Here is a 24278-nt window from a genome sequence, read left to right on the forward strand (position 1 = left end):
GCTGCCTCATATTAGAGACCTAACCGTTACGAGCAATTAAACGTTACGCGAACCTTTGCAGTTGAGTGTATGAGCGTGTATTGGTAGTTGCCCATGGCTGCATATGGCAGCCTTTATGAATCAATTGAATTAAGGACGCTAAGACGACGCAAGAAAGAAATATACCCTATGTTCATCGCACTGTCTTGCAGGATAACGGCAGCGTGACCACGTCAAAGATATCGACGGCGTTTTCTCGCGGGCCACTTAATATTTTGTCGGTGAAGCTAGACTGCATCGCATTCTAACGGAGCGAATTTTGAGAACTTTCAATGGGCCATGGCTGCGCAAAGACGAAAACATAGGCCAAGATTCGTGGCGTCGCACTGTCGTACAGGCGCTAGGCTTTTTACGCAAGAAAATAGAAAAAAAAATAATTTACTTGCTTTTCCTTTTCCGACAATCGACTTATTAATTAGGCTACATAAATGCATGGGAACGAACAAATAATTTTTCTCGGTGACAACTGCACCGATATTGGTAAGATATTGGTTCCATTTGCAAAAAGAAAAGTCAAAATAATGAGCAGATATTTTTATTTAGGCCGGCTATTTTTTTTTCAAAAGTCCTTGAAAACTGCAGAATTTCATACACTAAGTTGAAAATTTTACAGCTCTCTAACTTATCAGTGAAAAAGTATGTCATAATTCTGTAAATTTCCCCTAATCTAACTCATCTAGTCAGGACAAAATTGACGTATTACACATCTCTCTATATTGTATCATTCTATTTTATGAGTAGGACTGTTTCAAAATCGTCGTAAACATTGTTACAGTTTTACGCAATCTGTAAAGTCCCATAACAAATTTGTCCAATGTAGGTGCTCTAACAGACGCTGATTTTAGAATTTTGATAAGTGTTTCCGGTGCAGAGTTACACATTTGTAAACATCATGCTTCATTTTTTTTTTTAGCTTGACGATTTTTGAGAATTTAGGTAAAAGCAATGCCTGCAATCCGTTACAATTTTGCTCCTCAGGGTCACTAGAATTAATTTTTTTCTCAAATGCAACAAATTTCATTTAATTCAGATCATCGGTTGTCTCATAAATGTATTTCGGCGTTTTACATATACTTGAATAGCTCCCTCTTGAGAACGGTCATTAATTCGTCAGTATAAACCTCCCACATCGCGTTCTGTTGACACCGAGATACCAGGAGATAGCTCTATTGGTCGGTCATATTCAATTTCTGACCATCTGTCGTGGACGTTAGCACACATTAAGCGAGAATCAATTGCGCTACATAGTTTACCGGAAAAATATTACGACAGGGAACCTCTTTGGTCGAAATTTTCAGTAACCAGTGTGGCACAACTTACTCGGATATACAAGACCCAGTCACTTTGAGTGCTTCTGCCTCAGAGCGCTCTGATTGTGTGCAAGCATAGAGGAAATACTACACACTTTTTACTAGACCAGGTTATGCAAATGTCAGATGAAGTCAAACAGATCACGCACAAAGCACAGTCACCCGCACTTGAGAGAGAGAGAGAGAGGGGGGGAGAAAGAACCCCAATTCGCGGATCCCACGCGTATATGCGGAAATCGGGTACAAGCGAAGCTTTCTTTGATGTTGACAGAAATTTCTTCACTTCACGTCTCTATATAGTTCAATGCTCCTCGCTCTATGCATGCTCTTGTCCGATTTGGTTCACATAACTTCTCTGATCTTAACATGCAATTTTTCATTCAGTCCCAATGCTTTAAGAAAAACGCGCTAGCGCTTTTAAAGCAATTATGACTGCACTTTTTTTTTCGTTTTTTTTTTTTTTGTACGTTCGCTCATTTGATATGGCGCGATCTTCTTACTCTCGAAACTATGTGACAAAAAGAAATATTCCTATGCAACGCTAAGGCCACGAAAGATTGCCGCGTCGGGCAAATGCGATTAGTGCAAGACGCAGGCACTGCCGCCGTTGTTTCTGGTGCAAGATCGTGGGCGTGGCTAGCCTTCGTTCTGAAGATTTAGAAGGCCAGTCAAGCCAGTGAAACCTTTATACACCGTGGCTTTCGGCTGACCAGAGCATTCTCGATGAACGTCACTGACATTCGCTATGTTTTTGTCATCTCGCCCACACAGCGCCACAATTAGGAACGCTTCCAATGTTGTCCCAATGTAGTCTTCTCGCCCATGGCCACGTCATCGCTAAGAGCGCCGAGAGGAGTGAACAGCGCCGCACTACCCCCTTGGCACTGGCTGTCCGCTGCATGACAGCACTATTTTATTCGTGGTCCACGAAAGTGGGCAAGCATCATATTTGTTTCACGGCCAGCGTGCGCCAGCGGAGATGCGATAACGGGGACCACACGTGGACCACTTGCGAGAGCGTCGGCGTTCTCTCCGAGGCGCATCGTGTCGTGTGACCGGCTCTCCGGCGAAGCAACGGCAAGGCCGACTGGGGACGGAAGCACACTGCGCTGCACGCAAAGGCATGCCATATAAATCTGTTTCGAGGCTCCAGAGAGTACAGCCAAGAGAACAAACAATAAAACTCTCCCGCATTTGAAACACCGTGCGGTTGGTATCGACGCACGAAGATACAAGCAGAGAGATAGCTGTCTAGTCTAAAGATACGCATGCATCCCTGGAAGAAAGAGCACGTATTGACGGTTGCGCCGAAGTCATTCGCACGTCGTCGCACCTCGAGTCATCCGTTGAGGCCCTACCCTGCTGATTAAGAGAGCGAGGTTTCACGGATGTCCCCGGGAGTAGGTGGAATCTAATTGGTCGCTCGCTCGGGGACCGGGACCCACTATCAAATACTCCTTCGGAGGCCGGACACACACACTCTCTTTCTCTGTTCCTTGGTGTTTTGTAAGCCCCACAGGGATCGACATGCCACTGTGTCACTGAAGATTAGACTGGATAGTAGATTAGATTCGGTTGTGAAGGCATTTATAGCAGCCAACCACCAGTGTGTCCGGGGGTTGGCTGCTATAAAGTTACTTCATCAAGCGATATAAAAGCTGTTGTGCTTGCGATCGGGTGACTGTAAAGTGAAAGAAAGGACAAAAAGAAGACTCCGTGTTGCCGTAAAGAAAAATAACTATGGGTATGCGAATATTCGAAACTTTCGAATAACCTGGTAATCTAAGTCTTCGAATCGAATAGTCACTGTTCGTAAATGCGAATATTTTTCGATTAATTTTTAAATATTACAGAACGTCAACTGCGTCCAATCAAAGGTAAAATTGGAGCGAAAGTACGGTAAATTTTCACCCCCGCTGACATATTATAGACATGTAACATGAGAACTTGCGTAGTGCAGCAAGCTACGTCGCTAAGGTAGCTATACTTTAAAGGCTATACATCGATCATTCGAGCTCTCTCTGAAGAGTCCTGTGCATGCGAAGAAACGACTTGCTTGCACCTAATGCTCCATTTGCGCTTTTAGGTGCCAAGCACCTTAAGCGCTCGGGCTGTCGGAGTCTCTTGTCATCGTCGTCATGGTAAACCACGCGCAATCACGCGGTGGGAGGCGCAGTCACGCGCCCTGCGCTCGGGCTGTCAGCGTCTCCTGTCGTCGTCGTCACGGTAAAGCTAGCGGCTCGTGCTCGCGCTCTGCATGCGCTCGTGCCACTGCCCCAGCGTTCGTCGTCGTCGTCGTCTTCCACAGCTGGCTGCGTTGCAGCTCATCATTCCAGCGTAGAATTTAACTTCTGTCGTCGTAAGGGGTTGGCCGCGTTTACGGAGTTATGAGCTATTGCATAAGGCAGTATGAACCCATTAGCGGTGCATCACTGCATGCTTCGCACCTCCCCAGGTTTCGCATTAGTGGAGCTGCATTTCGCTCAATGGGTCATTTGACACTTACGCATAAATTCTCCGTCACTGTGCACCTCGCGAGCTTTTTTATCGAAGCTTTATAGACTCACAAGTTTCGGCGGCGGTGGTGGTGGTGGCACATGGCACATACCAGGGACAAAAAAAAAAAAGAAAGAGAGAGAGAGAGAAGGAGAGAAAGAAAGAGCGAAACAGAGAGAGAAACAGAGAGAAAGAGAAAGAAAGAAAGAGAAAGATAGAAGGAGAGATAAAGAGAGAAAAAGAAAGAGAGAGAGAGACATAGAGACAAAGAAAATCACCAGCACTTCCCCTGTCGAGAAAAGGGGGTAAGCAAAGATTGTCGTGTGTGTACTTGACCTACTACTTTGCCTTCCCTTTCCTACTACTTTTCGTTCCCCTGTCGTGGTACTTTTTATTTCCTTTCCTTGTAGTTTTGTTTCCCTTTTGTGCAACTTTTCCTTCCGTTGCGTTGTACGTTTCCTTCCCTCGATGCATACATTTAATAAACGTTTGCTTTATTACCGTGACATGTGAAATTTACGTTACCCTGACGAAGGTCAGATACACACGCGACAAGCTTCGCTTACCCTCATTTTCTCGACAGGGGAAGGGCTGGTGATATTTTTGTAAGCAACGCTTCATAACTTACTATGTAATGACAGAAACTTGCTAACATTAAGAACAATAGGATATGAACATTGTTTTATATTAATTGTGGCAACGACTGTTCGTTATTCGAAAACTATTCCAAAACAATTCGATATTCGATTCGATTCGCTTCTTGCATTATTCGATTCGTATTGATTCGGGCTCAAAAATCACTATACGCATGCCCCTGAAAATAACGAAAGAAGCAATGCAACGTGGTAACAGAGAAAAAAAGCAACACGTGCTCGAGCAAAACTCCTTGCGCAAGTGTGCACACTGATGCGTACTACATTAAAAATCTGTGACGTGCAATGTTGCGTACAGACGTGCAAGTTCGTGCCTGTTCGCTTGAAGCAGTTTCTGTTGGTATTGCATCATGAGCTCCTATCATTAATATCATTTGGTCTAGCGTAAATAGCGGCATGATGTACGCTTCAAATGATACACCTGTGGTTTACGCGGAGAAAAAAAACAGAATCCGATGAATCCGTGAATTTTTCTATTGCACTGGCGCAAGCTTTCTGTAGAGAGAAAAATAAGGCTCTTTTCATTTCCCCTCGTGAATTTTGGCTTCTTCCGCACATAGCATTCAGAAGACGCAGTTTCATGAAGGTGTATTTGTTCATGCTTCGGTCGACTTCAAACCTCTAACACTCTTTTTTTTTTTTTTTTTCGTGACTGGTCTGCTGCCTATATTGAGGGGGAAAAACAAGGAAAGGCAAAAGCAAGCACCATAAAAACTTGCACCTTGAATGAACCGGTCACGCACACTTGACGATCTCGTGGTCCACTAGATAAAAAAGATTACCGCGTCGTAAGAAAAGAGAAAAAAAATCAACGCTCGGCCTGCGTAAAGGACGAGTGTCTCGAGTGCAGCCATTCCCGCTGCGACGACGCCGGACAAACCAGCAGCGCGGTCGAGAGAAGGAGTCAGCCGCCTTGGATCGAGCCGCGTTCGATTACGAGGGGGGGCCGCGAGCAAGCGCAAACAGGCTCCTTTCACTGCACGCCGCGTCCGTCTGCCTGACGCGGACTCGGCGGTGATGGCACTGGCGCCCAACTCGCTTCGTGCCCCTTTCATGCCGGTTTCTCTGCGCGCAGGGTGTGCCGTGAGGCGACGTTGCCCGCCAGGGGGTTGTTTACTTATTAGCACAACGGTGCAGCACTGTTCGAGACGAAGCTGGCCACACAGTCTGCGTTCTCAAACGCACACGGGGCAGTCCAGTAGGGGCTATGACGTTGCGCTGCTGAACTCGAGGCCGTGGTTTTAATCCCGGCCACGACGGCCGCCTTCCCCTGGAAACGGAATGTAAAAGAGTCCGTGAACCGTGCCCTCCGTGCAAGATTAGTATCCCCAGGTGGTGAAAAATTAATGCGGAGTCCCCCACTGCATCGTGTCTTATTATAAGATCGCAGTTTTGGCAAGGAAAATAATTTTCTATTATTTTTTTTATCATGACGTACCGCGTCGCTCTCTACGCAGGAGAGGGCGATTACCTCGGGTATTGATACAACTAAGCTCCTTTTTTTTTATTATTCCCTGTCGCATTTACTCTGCTGTTAAGGCAGCAGCGACGCGCTAAATACTTTCGCGCATTCATGCTTGTTCGCTTGATTCATGCTTGGTTGTCTGCACCATAAATTTTCTTTTCTTTCTTTTTTTTTCGTATATGAAAGAGACGTTGGCATTGTTAGCGGTGCCGATGACTCCTGTTCGGTTTATTACTATTGAGTAACCAGTACCGAAGCAGCAGTAGTTTTGTCCTCACTTCTTACGTATACTAAAGTTACGAGAGATACAGCGCAGTAAATTGGGCTACTTGGTGCAGTGATATTTTTTTTTATCCAACAAACCAGCACGGGCAAAGAAGAGGACGCACGCCCTACATGTGTGCTTTGTTTCAGTCTTCTCTGCGTGTGCTGCTTTTTGCTGCTTAGAGAAATGATAAACCCTCACTGCAACGAAAAATGCGTTGTTCCTCTTTCTTAAAACCAAAATCTCATTACGAAGAACGCTGTAGTGGGGCACTCTAAATTCATTTTGACCAACTGGTGTTCTTTAACGTGCATCTAAGTACACGGGCGACTTCACATTTTGCCCCCACCGAAAAGCGGCCGCCGCGGCTGAGAACCGAACCCTCGACCTCGTGCTTAGCAGCGCAAAGCCATACCCACGAAGCCACCGTGGCGGGTGATCCTGTATATATATGGTCTAACAAAAAACGGTTTCTCAGTGAGCAGCAGCCGCGAGCTCGCCTATCACGATTGCCAATAGCCGAGGCAGCCGGCCAATTTCGGCATTTTCCTACGCATCCAAGCAGCTTCGCGAATCGGGTCTCGGACAAGCTGGCTTGGCCGGCTGCAGGAGACACTAGCGCTGCCCCGTTTTATCGAGGCAGAGAACCTTTTAACATCCCAGAGTAAAAAGCAAGCATTCCTGGCGTGCGTCGAAAGGGTTGAAGGTTGGGTTTAGGAGAGAGAGGGCGGTTTAGGTGGAGAAAAGTGTACGCCTGCAGAATAACCGGTCTCTCTGAAAGAGATGTTAGCGGCTTCCACGAGAGCGAAGTGATACCAGCGAAGAAAGAAGGCAAATCGAAAACGCAAGAAAGAAAGAAGAAAAAAAAGGGGAAAAAAGAAGGAAGAGGCGAAGAAGTAAAGCCGGGCGCATTTATGCGGCGCACGCGCGTGTGAACACAAACGTTTAATCCTATGCCATGAAAGAAGCGCGTTTAGGAAACGCACTGGCGTGTATTTCCATACGTGTAAAGAAATATAAAGAATGGCGATCGATGAGCGATAAATTGTGAGCCAACGTTTCTCAGCATGCGTAAGAATAACATATGCATTCGCGCGTCCTTTAGTTGACAGCCATGCTTTCTTCTTTTATTTCGTTTCTTTCTTTCTTTTTTCTTTTCGGTCGCCGTTCAACTTCAGGGTGTCACCGTGTTAAAAAGTAAATGCAGCTATACTTCCGAGAAAGTAAACCCGCGTAGGTAGCCTGGGCGAGTTGCAAAAGTGGTAAATTCTTCCTTGAAGCGTTTATGGAAATCGGATGCAAGGAAAAGGCATGGATTAGGAAATCTTTTTATGGACTTGTTTGGGTACGAAGTACCGACTTGTTTTCAATCTATTGATCAGTTTTGAAGACAATGTCTTCCTTAGCAAACTATCACTATTTTTTCGTATAGGATATCTGGGTTTCTAGCCTTTTGTTGTGTGGGCCGATCCCGAAGGTAAAAAAATTATGGGGTTTTACGTGCCAAAACCACGATCTGATTATGAGGCACGCCGTAGTGGGGGACTCCGGAAATTTAGACCACCTGGGGTTCTTTAACGTGCACCTAAATCTAAGTACACGGGTGTTTTCGCATTTCGCCCCCATCGAAATGCGGCCGCCGTGGCCGGGATTCGATCCCGCGACCTCGGGCTGCTGAGCAGCCCAACACCATAGCCACTGAACAACCACGGCGGGTGATCCCGAAGGTAGTGCAGTAAAAAAAAATTAAGTACTCCGAGGCTCCTCCTACTACCCTCGAGCGAGAGGGGACGTGATAGAGAACCGTGTGCAGTGACTACGCACCATTCTCATTCCAGCTCCCTTAGCAAAACATTGTATTTGATCGATTTACACTAGAGGTTGATACTAGGGGTCTAGGCACTGTAGAAAGGCCACAGATTCATTCTGATTGCCTAAAATATTTTTATATTAACCCATAGTTTGATACAACAGGTTTTTTGCATTCCTCCTCTGCTCCAGTGCAGCATCTGTGGCCGGAAATCTAACTCACGACCTCGTGCTTAGCAGCAAAAATGTCCGCTGTAACCATGGCCGCTTCAGCAGTACGGCATTTAAAAAATGTGGAAGACGCTTAAGCTTCGCCTTTAACACTGGAACACGATATCATTCAAAGATCCCTGAATGCTTCTCAGGCTTCCCGGCCCCAACTGCAGATTTCTTTCTTCTCCACCTTCGCCTCTGCGTGCCGCTGCCGTTTCACGCTGCCGAGGAGGCGAGTGCCATCTGGATGGTGTTTTTGCAAGTAACCTACCCGGGCGGGCCGTTGTTGTTATTGTAGAAATGCTGTAAAGGGAGTTTGTGTGTCAGTTTCCTCGTAACAGAATTATGTTGTCTTTTACATTCAAATTACAATCAGACGCTATCATGTCCGTAGGTTATGCTTAAGTCGTACTTTACGATTTTTTTGACGAATTTTACTTTGAGAAATTCAATTGTTTCACTAAGGCCTTAGCGCCACGCGGAGGGCCTGCGTGGGGAGGGGGGGGGGGGGGGGGGGGTCGCGATGATTTTCTCAGCCGCGGACGCCGACGCTACATGCCGACGCCGACACCGACGCCAGAATTTCTGCGACACGGGGCCAACGCTATCGCGGTAAAACATAACGTAGAGTAAAACTATACCAATCAGGAAGTCTCAAAGTTGCGCATGGCTGTCATCGCTCCTATTTCGCCTCGGCCATGGGAGCCCTGGTCTATAGAAGCCCCACCCTCTAAACACATAACAAGAACAAAGTCATTACAGCGAAGCTGTTAAGGACTAGTTCCCCCAGGATCGCGTCCGCGCGTGTAGAAAAAAATATCAACAGCATTTCGGCTCCATGTGCGTGATGGTTTGGCTCCATGTGCGTCGCGGTTGCCCGCTAGTTGTGCCTTAGCACAGGTATCAAAACGGATGACTAACATGGCTGATAGATCATGACATCAATAGCATCACGTGCTCGTCAGTTACATCACGATTAAGGATAAAAGAAGTAAAAGACAAGATAAAGAAAGTCGGCAGATCCCACTCCCTGTGGAAATAGATGTTATGCGAAGCATTGTGGGAGGAGCCTACCAAGTTAACGAAACGACCGTGAGAGCACCAAGACGTAAGCGGCTCTTTCGTGACCTACATGACACGCATGCCATGACATTTATGTCATGAGTCCTCAGGAGTCCCTTTAGCTACACCTAAAAGACCTTAAGGCGAAAGCCTTAGTCATGCTCGTGACTATGACTTTTCCTTCGCTTAGTACCACGTCAGAACCCATTGCAGTGGCTTTTGAGTGCTAATCTTTTTTCGCTGAGTCTTCTCATTTTTGCTGAGTCATGCTCATGACTATTCCCTACCGCCATCCTTTAGTGTTTCCTTCACTTAGTACCCACGTCCGAACCCACTTCAGTGGTTTTTGAGTGTTAATCTTTTTTCGCTAAGTCATTGTCATTTTTACTGAGTAATGCTCATGACTATGACTTCTACCATCATCCTTGATTGTTTCCTTCACTTAGTACCTGCGTCAGAACCCATTTCAGTTGATTTTGAGTGTTAATCTTTTTTCGCTGAGTCATTGTCATTTTGTTGAGTCATTGAGTCATTTTCGTTGAGCTGGCATTGTGGTTTTCACTTAGTACCCACGTCAGAATCCATCTGAATGGTTTGAGTTGTAATCTTTTTTCGCTGAGTCATTGTCATTTTTGCCGAGTCATGCTCATGACTATGACTTCTACCATAATCCTTCAGTGTTTCCTTCATTTAGTACCCATGTCCGAACCCAGTTCAGTGGTTTTTGAGTGTTAATATTTTTCGCTGGGTCATTGTCATGACCTACATGACACGCATGTTATGACATTTATGTTAGGACCTATCAGTTATGTTAGTCATACACTCCTGTCATAATATGTCAAATTTGGTAGCTACCAAGTTAACGAAACGACCATGAGAGCATCAAGATGTAGGCAGCTGTTTCATGACCTGCATGACACGCATGTCATGACATTCGTGTTATGACATCATTTATGTTCGTCATATACTGTTATAATAGTATGCCAATTTTGGTACATACCAAGTTAACTAAACGACCATGAGAGCGCAAAGTCGTAGGCGGCTAGATAGATAGATACTGTCAAAGTAGCAAATGTTCGCCAAGAAATGCTTCGCATTTAATAAAATTACCTGTGCTGCATGCCCGAATATCCAATTTGGTATGCGCCAGGGATATGCGGGTATGAGCCAGAGACAAGAAAGAAAGAAAGAAGGAAGGAAGGAAGGACATAAAGAAAGAAAGAGAGAAAGAAGGAAGGAAGGTAAAAAAGAAATCACTTGTGGCTCATACCCGCGTTGGATATGTGGGTATGAGCCGCCGAGACCAGGAGCGGGAGAGATCTCACAGGATCCTGAAGGCTGACGCTGCCGTGCAGTGTGCCCCGGCTATGAACACTGTGGCTCATACGCTAGTCGTTGACAATGGGGCAGACTTGGCGCAGCATACGCACTACTTGGCCATCGCGCCGGGCGAAAACAAGACACCGGTGTCCTTGCTGTTTGACGAACATGCCGAAGACGCTCAATATAATCAATAGTGATAATACATAAATCCACTATAGCAATATTCACTACAGCAGACCCACCATAGTCACAGCTTCGCCGGCTTCCATCTTCACAGTATTGGAAGGGCTCTAGATTTTTCTATCTCTCTCTCTCTCTCTCTCTTGGGGCTATAAACAAGCTCCAAGTTTGTGACTGAAGAGTCACTGCATCAGAAAGAGAGGTATAGAAATAGAGGGAAGGCAGAGGGGTTAAAAGTATGAGCGTTCCTTGTTTGCTACCCTTCTGTGGGGTGGGGACAATGGGGATTGGAAAGAGGATCGAAAGAGCGAGATAGAAAAATTGCGGCAGAACTCATCTTACGATGACTGTACGCAAGAAGCACAGTATAACGACTTTGAGATGTGATGTGAAGTCCCGTCGATGTTGTAGAACTCTTTCTTCTGACATAGGCTGGTCGTCCAACTGGTTAAGCACGAATGAGAGTGATCCTCTCTACACGCTGTGCTGCCGGCACTGCACATAATATAACGTTCTCTTTTTTTTTTCGCCGTCACCGCATTAGGCTGCGGTGTTGGACGAATGCGTAGGTATGGGTGAACACCACGGCCAAGCATAGCCTACACAATAGGGTCGCGGTTCGTCGGGGAAGTCTTGATGGTAATCGACAAGGTAGGATCTAGTGGTTGGGCATGTTTTCAGTGCGGCTCATTCCATCCATATGTAGTGTATTGACATCGGTACTAAAAAGCCAGAATGACAAGCGGCGGTCTTGTGTTTGGGGCTAAACGAGCACCTATGTCGATTACCTGCAACTGCATTATTGCATTCTTGTGCATTGCTTGCATCTGCAAGTTCGCTGCGTCACATAGAGCGCCTAGGGTGTAGGAAATGATTCCTCGCTGTCCAATATGTTACTCATGTCCGGAATAGATTTTAAGTTGGGTTTTCGAGTGCTAAAGTGAAGTATGTTCAACTACACCCACCGGTTTGTCTGTCCGTCTGTCGGTGGGTTTCTTGCTGCCTTCGTCAGAGGTGTTGAAGCGTTAAACATGCATTTTTAGGTATCATACTTCTGTACACAGGCACATCTGCTCACAATTCTTCTTTCACTACTCGCAAAACATCGCGTTAGCCTGCAAGTCTTCACTGCACCAATGTCGCATACATAAGGCCACATAAACTTATGTTTGAATTTAAGCAGAAGGTTTAAGAAATTAAATAAGTTGCAAATAGTCCAGAGCAGAATTGTCATTTAAAAAGCATACCAAACACGTTTTCAAATAATTAAACAATCGGAGAAAGCTTCGCTTAACGGGGATTGCAACAAGTGCGTTGCTTGTGCCGTATTCTTTAAGTTATGTTGAGAAGTGGAGACTGTCGTAACTGCGCCGGATACAATCGTACACTCAATCGCGCGTGGCGCGCAATGATGCTGGTTTCTTTTTTCTTCAACGACAATGACAGCAAGGCCAGTGCAACTCCGCGACCTCACATCCTGTGACTTGTCTGCCTACAGACACTTAATTCCATCGGACGGGAGGACATGTCCTGTCTGGACTGTTTGCTTGGTATCTGTTCTTAATGCTTTTGACCAGGGGCTCAAGTGAGTTTCCAACAGACTAGAGGAGGTTATAATATGGCGATGACCAAGGAGCTCTGTTGGATAGGTCTATATACGGCATTCAAAGCAGGTTTCACAAACGTGTCTTGGGAAAAGAGAACATAAGTTGATCTAAGCTTTTGTCCTTATAGAACTTACTTATCGCTGCTTTGGCAGAAGTGTATATTTGGAACCATGCTGTTAACGCATATTAATTGGCGACGTACGCTCTTATTCATCCCGTGGTTATTATCGTGCGCTTGTCGCAACGGCTTATAAAAATTCCCTTTACTTCCACACAGCTGTTAGCCATGACCTCCATCTTAATCATTCGAAGCCTGTCGTTGCTCATTGCTTCTACCAACAGTGAATTAAAAATATCGCGGAGAGCAGGTTTCTTGTAAGTGGCAACCTTCCGCCGTTCAGTGAAGCAAAACGAACGTAAGAAATGGCGCAGCATATAGATGCACATGTCCGTTCGAATGTTGTATCTCAAGCATTCGGATTAACTCCGATCACGTATAGAGAGAAAAAGCGTTGGATGGAAACGCAGCAGCTAAGATGTTACGTCGATGAAAGCGCGTATAGGAAGCCGTGAACGGAGTAAGCTCTGCGTAACGACCATCCGGGTTTCGTGGGCGTCCGCCTTAAGCTTTGGATGTTTCTCAGCTCTCTTCCCGCTAAAGCTGCATTTATCGACAGGCACGTATTTTATTGTCTCTTGAGTTCGGAGCACACAAACAGAAAATAAAAGACTTGATCTAGCCAAAACGATGTCGAGTTATCCTTCCCGGAATTATACTGCGCAGCTGGAAATCTGTACGGAGCTTCGAGTTCTACCTTTCTGCTTATTTTCGCGGTAGAATTGTTACTTTTATTTCCTGGCAGCTTTCAAATTGGAATACAAGGACGCCCTATTTTGGGCAAGACCGATTGAAGACAGAGGGAGCCTACTGGCCTGTCTAATTGATGACGCACCACGCCATCCATATAACTGACACCGAGGCAGCGCTTCGCATTTAAAAGAAATGTTTCGATACATGTTATTGCAAAAGCTTGATACGGCCTCGTGGAAAAGCAGAAAATTGGGCGGGTGCAAGTGGTCGCTGGGCCGCGCAATACGACGAGGACGTCCAATTCCTCCTCGCGTTTTCCTTGTAGAGACATGTTTCCTTTAGTAGCCAAATGCATTCAAATGCTATGCAGATGCGTGAATTCATCAGGGTCGTGATCCACATGGCAATTGAAGATTTTAACTAACATTCCTATGCGTAACAACATAAAAAGTACCACTTTGGGTTTTTCGCCACGAAAGAAGCCTCCGTTTACACATGCGTGCGTACATTTTATTGTTCCTGTAACATTATTTTCTAGAATGGGTTGGTATATCGCGAACAAAGTTGTACCACCTACGTTTTAAGACAGGCCAGAAAAGTTAAAACTGCAGCCTGTAGTGGGCATGCCTCGCCACGATGTGACCGATGAGTGAAATAGGATCCAAGGGCTCCAAACAAGAACTACCTTCATTCAGCTCAAGCGTCATCAGGAGCTCAGTCGGCGCCCTCCGAATAAATGACCACTAAAAGCATGGTGCGCAGACTGTTTTTGTAGCCTTATCGTGAGGAGATAGCGAGATAGCGCAGGGGCGGCTGATTACAGTTCATAATAAAATATGAAAATACAATATACAAATATGAATACAAAAACAAAAGTCTGCAGTCTGTGGCGGGACACATGGTAGCTGGTGCAGCAATGCCGCCAAGTCTTTCATTTGCACACCGTTAGGAAAATTGACGGGTCCCGCAAGTGGGAGTGCGAGCAGAGAGAGAGACTTCCTAATGGCCTGAGCCACCGCCCGCTTTGGCCTACCGGGATCGAGTAGACCTCGTTAGAGGCATCTCCTCCGCACGCTGGAGAAGGCGGCGGAGAACCACTGCCTTCTCTAGCGCCTCTTCGAGCAGTGCGGAACGCTGGGAACAGCGGGAGAGAATTGAACGAAAGCAGAAACAGAGTGGAAATTTGAGGCCGAGAAGCTTCTGCGGAGCTGTGTGGACTCGAGCGGAAGCCATATTTCTCGGCGTGGCGCGTGCTGCACCGGCGACGTCTTGCATCGCTGATCTATCTCGGACGAAGGTGGCCCCCGACACATGTCTGCAATTCCTCCCTCTCGCGCGGCGGCCAACGGCGCGCCACTCTCGTGAGGGCTCGCGGCTGTTCTCCGACGGCGCCGCGCTTAATTCGGCGGATTTCACGCTTCCCGGCTCGTAACGAAGCGGGCGTGGCGCTTCGCCATGTGCGGTTCGCCAGCGCGGAGGGCGAGGAGGCTGTCCAGGGTTGCGCAGAAGGTGTGTGTGTGTGGGTGCGAGCAGCAAGGCCGCGCAGAAAGGAAGGCAAACACGGCCGACCGAGAGAGAAATTGAATCACCGGGCTTCGGGGCGTGGTTTGCTTGTGTTTCAGTGCACGTTCAGACGCTGCTGAACCCTCGCGGGAGTGTTTTCTGCCCTGCCGATAAGAAATCAGCGCTAAGGAAACGTGAGGGAATTAATTTTAGCAGGATACCTTGTGTTGTGGCAAGATGAATATAAGTTACTAAAGGCAAAAACCACAGAGAATTAAAGAGACCGCGTTACAGCTAGCGTAAGAAGTGACTCTCTGCCGTATTTGTAGTGTTGAGAACGCGACGACCTAGCGACGCAGGGCGTGCAATTTGACCTCGTGCTGCGCTAAGTCATGAATACAAAGATACTAATTGAGAACCGGCATGCAGAGGGGTGGACTTCTGTAGTTAACTCGGCCACGCCTGCTTTGAGTGCAAACCGAGTCCTCTGCCTCAACCGAAACTGACTTTTCGTTGCATAAATTACCGAAGGCGAAGAGGGAAAACATCGAATATCAAAGCAAACTAACAGCGCAACTAAGCTTAACAGTGCGCCCTTACAATCTGCCGTAAACCTGACTCTAGTCAAATGCTACGGAAGGAACCATCTCTAAGTCCTCCTACAAAAATTCCGGCTAAACCCATCTCACTATTAATGTCGACGTGATTAGCACTGAAACAATGCATGGCCACCGCTGCGTCACGTATGAACCGTGTGGACAGCCAGGCTGCTGTCTCGCCCGTCCCTCTATAGACATCTAGCGACGCCGCCGTGAAGTCCGCGCGTGTATGCGTAGTTATAAGAAGCGGGTTTGATTCTAACCAGCACCGCAAAAATGTCAAAAGATTTTTTTCCTTGTCGTGGAAGAGCGGCACTTACCCAATGGCACATAGGCAGTGCTTCAAGTTGGTCCAGCAGTTCCATTCGAACACGGATCCCTCAGCACACCAGCCCGATACTCTACCCATTATAGACCATGGACTATACTCAGTGGCTTAAGTCGGCGGGAAAACGTTTAGAGACAAACATCACGGAAAGTGCTTGAATAATGCTAATCGCATTATAAAATGCGTCCGTACTCAGGGAGCGACCCAGAACACGAATACTCTGAACGTACAATGCTTCAGTAATGCGGCTGTTTCGGCTTGTTGGTATGGCATATCGGTGAATTGCAGCGCAGATATACACAACGATAGCAAAGACGAGACGACAGACGAGCGCCAACTTCCAACAAAAAGCTTTATTTTCGGTGACTCGTATTTACAGCCGTCACTCATCACATTGCACATGCGCACTTCACACCCTTAGGGAGGTTAACTCGTTATCTGACAAGTGCACAGATGGTGCTTTGACACACCGAGAGCCAAGTCACGAAATCCTTTCAGCCTCAACTATTTCGCGTGTTAGTTGATCATCACTTCTGCTGACAACAGTACATTGAGCAAACGGTTCACAGACACACGAACTGCAGCGACATGCAAGCCTCCCGTCACGTACGCTTTTCCTGACACTGTTTGAGTGTTCTCCTTATCTTGTCAGTAAGGAGTTAACCTTCCTAAGGGTGTGAATTGCGCATGGGCAATGTGATGAGTGACGGCTATAAACACGAGTCACCGAAAATAAAGCTTTTTGTTGGAAGTTGGCGCTCGTCTGTCGTCTCCGAAAATAAAGCTTTTTGGTAGAAGATAGCGCTCATCTGTCGTTTCGTCTTTGCTGTCGCGCGGCCTTATTTTGAGAGCGATATGCGTTGGAGGCGTAGTCTAGGTGCGTCGGCGGCTCGTATATAGCTTTGTGCGTGCGGTGTGTTCTCGGCGCTCAGTATGCGTCGAAGCGATAGACCGCACGAAGGTCACTTCGCTCACTACTGCTGCCGCGTTTCCTCACGCCAGGGTTTTGTCAGCGAGTGTCCAAGGTAAATATTCCTGGTAGCGAAGTTTCCATAGAAGCCAATACGTTCAAAACGTGGCGGTGCATCGGTGGTTCATGACGCTTAGCGTCATCTCTGTGAGGAGGGAACATTTCCTGCGGAAGAAAAAAAAATCTACGTCATATATATATATATATATATATATATATATATATATATATATATAAATTCGAAAATCCGAAAATAAGTTCCGTGCCTTTGAGACGAAAAGACGTCACATCTGTTTTTAACCGATATATATATATATATATATATATATATATATATATATATATATATCGGTTAAAAACAGATGTGACGTCTTTTCGTCTCACAGGCGCGGAATTTATTTTCGGAGGCCTGCCATTACAGCTGTATATTCAAATGCCCCGCCATTTAACTTTATGCGAATTTCGAGCTTTCACTGCGCAAAGCGATGCAGGGAAATGTCAGCCGTACGGGTGTTGAAATCGCATCCCTGCACACAACGTACTTTTTTTGGAGGCCGACAAACGCTTTGGGCGTATTGTGCTCGTCCTTTCGTCGGACGCCCTAGCCCGTCGGTCAGCGCTGTCGCACGAAAACAACTAAAGTAAACAATTATCTGGCCGTCGCAACTAACTGCTTTTGACTGAACGGGTTAAGAAACAATAAAGTTACCCGCGTCACTAAATTCAGACAAACGTCGACAAGCAAAACAACACACATGTGAGGGGGGCGTATTGTAACCATTGAACTTTACGAGCGCGCATTTCTGCACACTTCAAGAGCTGCATTGCATTTAAGCGATAGCGGCGTCAACGCCCGCCGCTATCGGTGGGCGCTGAAAAATGCTATTTGTTGATAATGATCAAGTAAAATAGAGTTGTCTCTTCTTTTGTCGCCATGCGTATCTAAAATTGATTAGGAATTTTATTTTCGTTGAATGAATCTGTGTCTCGCTTTCTAAATTATGCTTTTTTTCTTTCCCAATGTTTGTTCCCTCCAAACATAGTCACGCTTCAATCGCTGCTCCCATAACCACCCTAGCTGATGTCAGTTACAATATGTTCTGAACCGCTTTTCGTCCGAAGCTTCGCGACCTATTTGGATCGACCTTGGAATGTCCGCGGTCATCGAGTGTGATGTATTCATGTTTGCTGTGCGTGCTGACACCATACTTGTTAATTTAGTTAGCAAGAGAATGATTACAAGCTGATACGGCCGATAAAAGTACTATCCTTAGCTCTCTGCTATTTTGTTAGCGCAATCGATGTTTCGCCTTTCGGGCAAAACTGCGACTTTTTTTTTCAGTAGCGGTCTTTTTCAGTAGCACGTGACACCGTGCGCGAGAACGCGCGCTTTCAACGACTATACGCTCGCCCTTGCATACAACGTTGTACATGCGTGCGCTTGTGCGGTGATCGGTATTCTCGCGGCCGCGAACGCAGTGGCTAACATCGTATTGAATAAACTACTCTCTTCTGAATTAGCGGGGGCACCGCTAGTTACGTTTACATGAACCAGACAAAGCCGAGCTCAAGTTTCGGGCCAAGTTAGGGAGCGTCGGGACGGGTTGGATCAGCTTAGATGAAGAGGCAGTTTGGCTCGCTCAACGTGCCTGGGTCGGTCCGGATCTTCCGAACGGAAAATTCGGTCTTCTGAATCAACTCGTCCCTGCATATAAAGCTTTCGCGATGTGTGCAAGGCGATCAAATTCTCGAAAGGTTGGCTCTGCCTTCCCATAGCAGGTGTTTACATAAATGCGACCAGAGGTGCATCGGATCGCATTTCTAGCGCATCGCATTCATGTAAACGGCGGTAATGCGCTAGTAAGGTGAATCGCATTGATGCAACAGGAGAGTGTAGTTAAAGACGGTGTAAGCCGCCTAACGTGGAGAATGTAAACGCTGGCATATCGCATTGAGGACGAAAGACGACTGCCGCCGTTTGCTGTCCTCCACTCACCGGCGAAACACAATATCGCCGGAAACAGGTTCTCAGCTTGCTTTGGACGAAGAGAATGCACTACTTGTAAACGCTGTCACACAGCAATTATCATGATGAGCTCGAAAATGCGACACGCTATAGTCGCATTCATGTAAATGCGAATCATTCTATTGTAGTTAACTTGGAAGATAACGCAACTCCTTTTTTTTTCTTTTAATGCTACATACAGCTTGTCCAAAAGGAAGATAGCGCCTATCCTGTCAGCTCGGTCATTGTTGTTACATAAATCCGGGGCGAAAGCCTATCGTCACTAGACGATATAGCTTGTCCCCCTTTCATCGCTGCGTATATGCCGGAACGCGAACATTATAGCTTTGTCTCCATGTCAGAGCTCCATTCTACAAGACCGGGAAGCCAGGTCTTCAATTGGTTCCATGCAGCCACCCCGTTCCGTCTTGCCGACGCCTCGGCGACGTTGATTGAGCTGAAGATTAGGGTGACGCGACGGCGCTATCCGTGTGCGTGTGTAAAGGCTGTCGTGTCATCTCCCGTCGGGAAACGCGATGCGGTGGTGGTCGCGCGACTCCGCTGGCGCTCGGTAATCCTTGCTTCTTCACGATCACCCCGTGACGAGCATCACACGACTGGGGCCGAGATTGTCCGCGATGACAGCTGTGACACAACGTCTCGAATCGATCCCAAACGCTGCCTTTCATCCTCTTCCCTCGAGCTCCCTTTCCATTCCCATTCAGTACATTCTGACAGCGTCGCGCGAGGGCAACAACGACGCTTGCTTGTTTCACATCACGTGTTACGGTGCCTTCCGAAGCATGCACAACATGGCACAACCTCCCTTCGTGTGACGCTTGTACTGCTGTTGACACAGCGGGAAGCCTAACGATGCGGGAATCTCAGCTTGCATTTTCTTCGCGGTGACAGCTCTCTCAGCAGGCGAAGAACGCCACTGTCCATGCATGTTCTTGGAAGGAGAAGCAACAACCACTATTCCTTTCTGTCGGCAGAGCTAGACTGTCCTGAAAAGTGATATGTCCGTATACCTGTTCTCCTGTGCTCTCATTACACGTCCGCACGTGCTTTCCAACACGCCTACGTTACCTATGGTCTCAAAGCAAAAGATCTGTGCCACAATGTTGCCGGCTCCGCAAAACTTGCTTGTCGCTTTCATCGGTTGTGAAACTAGGTACTGGGGCATCTCACGTGATCTTTCAAACACATTTGAGCCCTAACAGGTTTTCTTAAGCAGAATTGCTCTGCGATCTGTTCAAATTCCGATGCTGTGCTAGTCAGACTGAGCCGTTACTACGTACGACAAACACTATATTTAAATTACGTGGCACACAACCACATTGTCCCCACAATGAGAATGAGCGTATCGTAGTCGGGCATCACCCAACCGAAAATGTCTATCATGAACGTTCCGGTTGAGAAACTCGCGTTGAAACCTGGCCGTCGCACCGGGGAAGTTGGCGCCAGCGTTGCCGAGGCGTGCACCGCCGTTGTCTGGTTCCTGGAGGGCAAGACGACGCTGACGTTTGGCCACAACATCGCGCTCCCGCAACTAGGGGTCCGCGGCTCTTCGCTGACGTTTCGCCTGGGCTGCGGAAGCTCTCACGCTATAATCGGCACGTCGATGACGAGCCCTTTCCCGAGCGCGTTCGCGGCGGCGTTGCTCAAACGCGTTATAACACATCGTCAGTTGCTTATGAATTGTGGCGCATCATAGCCTTAGTTGCTTTTGCGCCACAAAACCTTACATAACTAACTAGCTTATGAATTGCTGATACCCCCTTAATCAATGGTTAAAACCCCCGTGAACGCGGCCTCCCCATTACGACGACAGAAGAGAAGTGAAATTCTACGCTGGAATGATTAGCGGCCATCGCAGCCAGCTGTACACGGAAGCAGACGACGACGACGACGACGAACGCGGGAGCAGTAGCACGAGCGCGTGCCGAGCACGGCATCCAACGGCACGAGCGCAAACCGAGGGGCGCCAACGAGCCAGCTGTGGAAGAAGACGACGATGCTCGAGCCAATGCTGATGATGATAGTTTTTTGATTACGCCAACGACACGAAAATTTCCTTGGCTGGTAGAGGTATATACAGCTTCGCTGTAACATTTTTTTAATAAAAAAAAGAAAGCAAACTGAACTTTCATCTTCAGTTTCTCTTCCATAAGCAAACTAATAACGCGAAATTAATCAAAATAAACTTTTTAAGGAGAATACCTTAACAACCTAAACTTATCTAGTGTTTCTCTTTTGTGTCCCTTTAGCATCATTGCTCTAGTGTTGCGTAATAAGAACATTTTAGCTGTTCTTAATTAATGCTTCTATGTTGTTTTTTCTTGTTTCTTCTTGCGCAGCCGACCTGGATAACGCGGACATATTTTACCTGCTGCACCAGAGGTCTAACGCCACACGGGATACCTTTCAGTTCAAAGTGGTTGACGAAGGTGAGTGCCCGGATGTAATCCTAAGAATGTGAGCGAACTAGGTGAGCGAACTAGCCCGGCCGCTGCTGCGCGTGACACAGCTGAGCGCTGCCGCGCGCCCCATGCACCTTGGAGGTAATCTGCGGCGTGTACAAAGTCTAAAGAGCCGAGATGGCTCGTGGCTTCGTGTGCGCTCGGTTCTCACGTGCCTAGTATTGGCGGTTGCGTAGTCTCTAGTTTCGGATAAGCGTTGAATCTAAAAGCGGCACAATGCGGTCGTTTGCCGCTACTGCCGCTTTTCATCCCGCCAACGTTCTGACAGCTAGCGAATGTCCGCGCTCATTGAGTGACAGCTGTTCATGTTTGCATGTGCGCGCGTGATACCATGCTTCTTAATTTAGTGAGTAAGCGAATGTTTACTGTAATTTATGTAACCAATAAAACTACTACGCTTTCTTCGTACAGTTGTCTATAATCACTTGCTATCGCAATCGATGCTTCGGCGTTTTCGCTCTGCGACTTTTTCAAAAAAAATTTTTTTTTAATTCAGCCAGTTCCACGCTTGTGAAATCTGATGAAACAGCGGAGCTCTGCAAGCGTCGGTGTATAGTAGAGCACTGCACGGGCTCGGGCATACCCGAAAGCCCGGGCCCGGCCCACGGGTATGCTCTACCCGGCCCGGCCCACGGGCCAGGCCGGGCCCGGTAGAGCAGTTTTTTCACGGGCTCGGGCCGGGCTCGGGCACGGCGTGTGCTTTTTGACCCAGGCCCGGGCCGGGCTCGGGTTTTTTGACGCGGGCCCGGCCCGGGCTCGAGCTTTCTGGTGGTGCGCATGTAACGTGCAGCGAGTTATTCTCGGGCGTCTCAACTCTGAAAAACATGTATTTTTCGGTCTCGGGCAGGGTTCGGGTCGGTTTCGAGCCGGGCTCGGGCCTAAGGTAAAGGAGTGGCGGGCCGGGCCGGGCGGGTAACGTAGATTATTTCCGGGCCCGGGCCGGGCCCGGGTCTCGCCATAAACGTTTTGATCGGGCTCGGGCGGACAGCCCAATGTAAAAACGGGCCCGGGGCGGGCCCGGGCTGAAAAAAATGGCCCGTGCAGTGCTCTCGTGTATAGCGTAGTGGGTATGACGCTCGCAATGGACTCGATTTTCGCAGATCCTTTGAATCGTGCACCTTAATTAAATCGGGCTTATCAGGATGTACTTAGGCGGGTCCGTAAAATGTTTATACCTCCTGGAGTTAAAACATTTTTCTTTAAATTGCATTCGGAAACACTTCCGTTTAAAGCCTGGTTGCACGCTAGGGGCTGCTTCGTACCGTGGTCCACGAACTGTCGACTCTGTCCACGTGCTGAAACCATAGATCACGGTTTTATAGACTGTACGGATGCTATATTTTGGGGGACATTCTCCAACGGACGCTGAAAAAGGACGTTGACATCACTCCATACGCAATTAGGGTCCTACCGTTTGAGGTTACTGGCGGTCCTCCCTATGACATGTCCTTAGTACTAGGTTTATACAGCCTATGGAGAGCTAGACTGTGTGATCGCCATGCCGAACGCCCGCGATCAACAAGATCATTTTTTCATGAAAGTACAGCTAATGTAAGAAGTGTGTACGCTGCGCAGGAAGCTCCGCCTGACTGGATGCACTTGTTGGACGCATGTGTGCGTTTGCCCGAGTTTTAAGTGTGTATATTGCTATCTCCGCACTGTAATATATCTTCAGTTTTGTTTTCCATGTAATAAAGAAAAAAAAAGTGGTTGTATAGTCGAGTGGTTATAACGCTCCCCTTCGGATCGTGGGTAACTGGGTTCGAATCCCGCCTCACCAAGAAAGTTTTCTTTTTTTTTTTCTCGCTCTCCTTCGCTCGAAACTGCGAACACCATCGCTCCATAGGGATGAACGTCGACCTTAAATTTTTTTAAATTTCGCTTTTCTTTTTTTCTTTTTTTTTTTGCTGCTCTGGATCCCTTCATGGATCCTTAAGCTAGGCATTTAAAGGCAAAGTAGGTTATGATGATAACGATGATGGTGATAATTAAAACGTCTTAAAACGATAATTTTTCCGTTTATACAAAGTGTCACAGCTTTAAATGTTACCTTTCTTGTTCTTTTATTTATTTTTCATTCACTCGTCGGAGATTGCCGAAAACTGCTCGTGAATGCTTATGTAATGCACTGACGTCGTCAGGCTTTCAATGCGAGCAAAAGTGGCTGCAGCCCCGTTGTTTACAGAGCTGGCGCTATCGTAGAGGCCTCATTAATCTCGCCAGCCTGGCAGACAGCGCTCTCCGGCGCTCGTGACGCCAGCTTGAGTAACGCGCCAGCGGCAGACCGTGGCCGGCTTTCGGTTCACTCGGTGATCAGGCCGCTTCCTCGCCACGGCCCGTCGAGCTCCGGCCAGATGGGTGCTCGAGCGGTCTCCCATTTAGCCTTGGCGCGCTTCTTGCGGTGGGACTCGCTGCTTTTGATGTGCCGAACGCCCTGCTTTCCCTGGTGTTTCGCATGTTGACTCTCGCTACAAAGCGCGCCGGTTGAAGAAACAGAGCCAGAAGGCTGAAAAATCGCCTTTTCCCGAAATAGGGGCGCAAGCTGGTCCTTCCTTGATTGGCAGTCCGGATGTTGTTGCCATGCAGTCATTTTCTCGTATGTTTTTGTACCGATTTTAGTCGTAAGGAGGCGAAACTAAAGGCATAATACGGCGACAGCTGCTTAATCCGACAACGCTCTTTGCAATTCCTGTCTTTGCGAGGAGACGCTAGAACACATTCTATGCGACTGTCCTGAATATAATGTTCCGAGACAGTCCCTGGCGTCCGTTCTAGCGCACCTTGACAATAGACAAATGTCAATTGAAACGATTCTCACGTGTCGTCGACAGGAGACATCACAGCTGAAGGCAACGAAGGGACTACTTAGGTTTTTAAAAGAAACGGGCTTGGACAAGCGGCTGTGACAGTGATGTCACGTACCACGCAAAAGTGACGGACTGTGACTGACGATGAGTGTGCTGCGTTATGTGATCCATCTCTCTCTCCTCCCCCTATTTCATTCCCCCTCATCCCGCTCCCATGTGTAGGGTAGCAAACCGGTTGTGCTGAACTGGTTAACCTCCCTGCCTTTCCTTCTCCACTCTTTCCTTCCTTCCTTAATCCAAATAGCTACAATCGTACTTCACCTCCATGTTACTAGATTTTAATGCGAAAC

At 47.4% G+C, this 24278-nt stretch overlaps 1 protein-coding gene across 1 annotated transcript in view; it reads left to right on the forward strand.

The window, feature by feature from the left end:
* LOC119448097 (FRAS1-related extracellular matrix protein 2-like) overlaps positions 1-24278 on the forward strand; it is a 219057-nt gene that overhangs the window by 91683 nt on the left and 103096 nt on the right. The window contains 1 exon segment of the mRNA XM_049665130.1: positions 20999-21088. Coding sequence (XP_049521087.1) covers positions 20999-21088 — 90 coding nt within the window.

Source organism: Dermacentor silvarum, chromosome 4, assembly GCF_013339745.2.
Source record: "Dermacentor silvarum isolate Dsil-2018 chromosome 4, BIME_Dsil_1.4, whole genome shotgun sequence".
In the NCBI taxonomy this organism is placed as follows: domain Eukaryota; kingdom Metazoa; phylum Arthropoda; class Arachnida; order Ixodida; family Ixodidae; genus Dermacentor; species Dermacentor silvarum.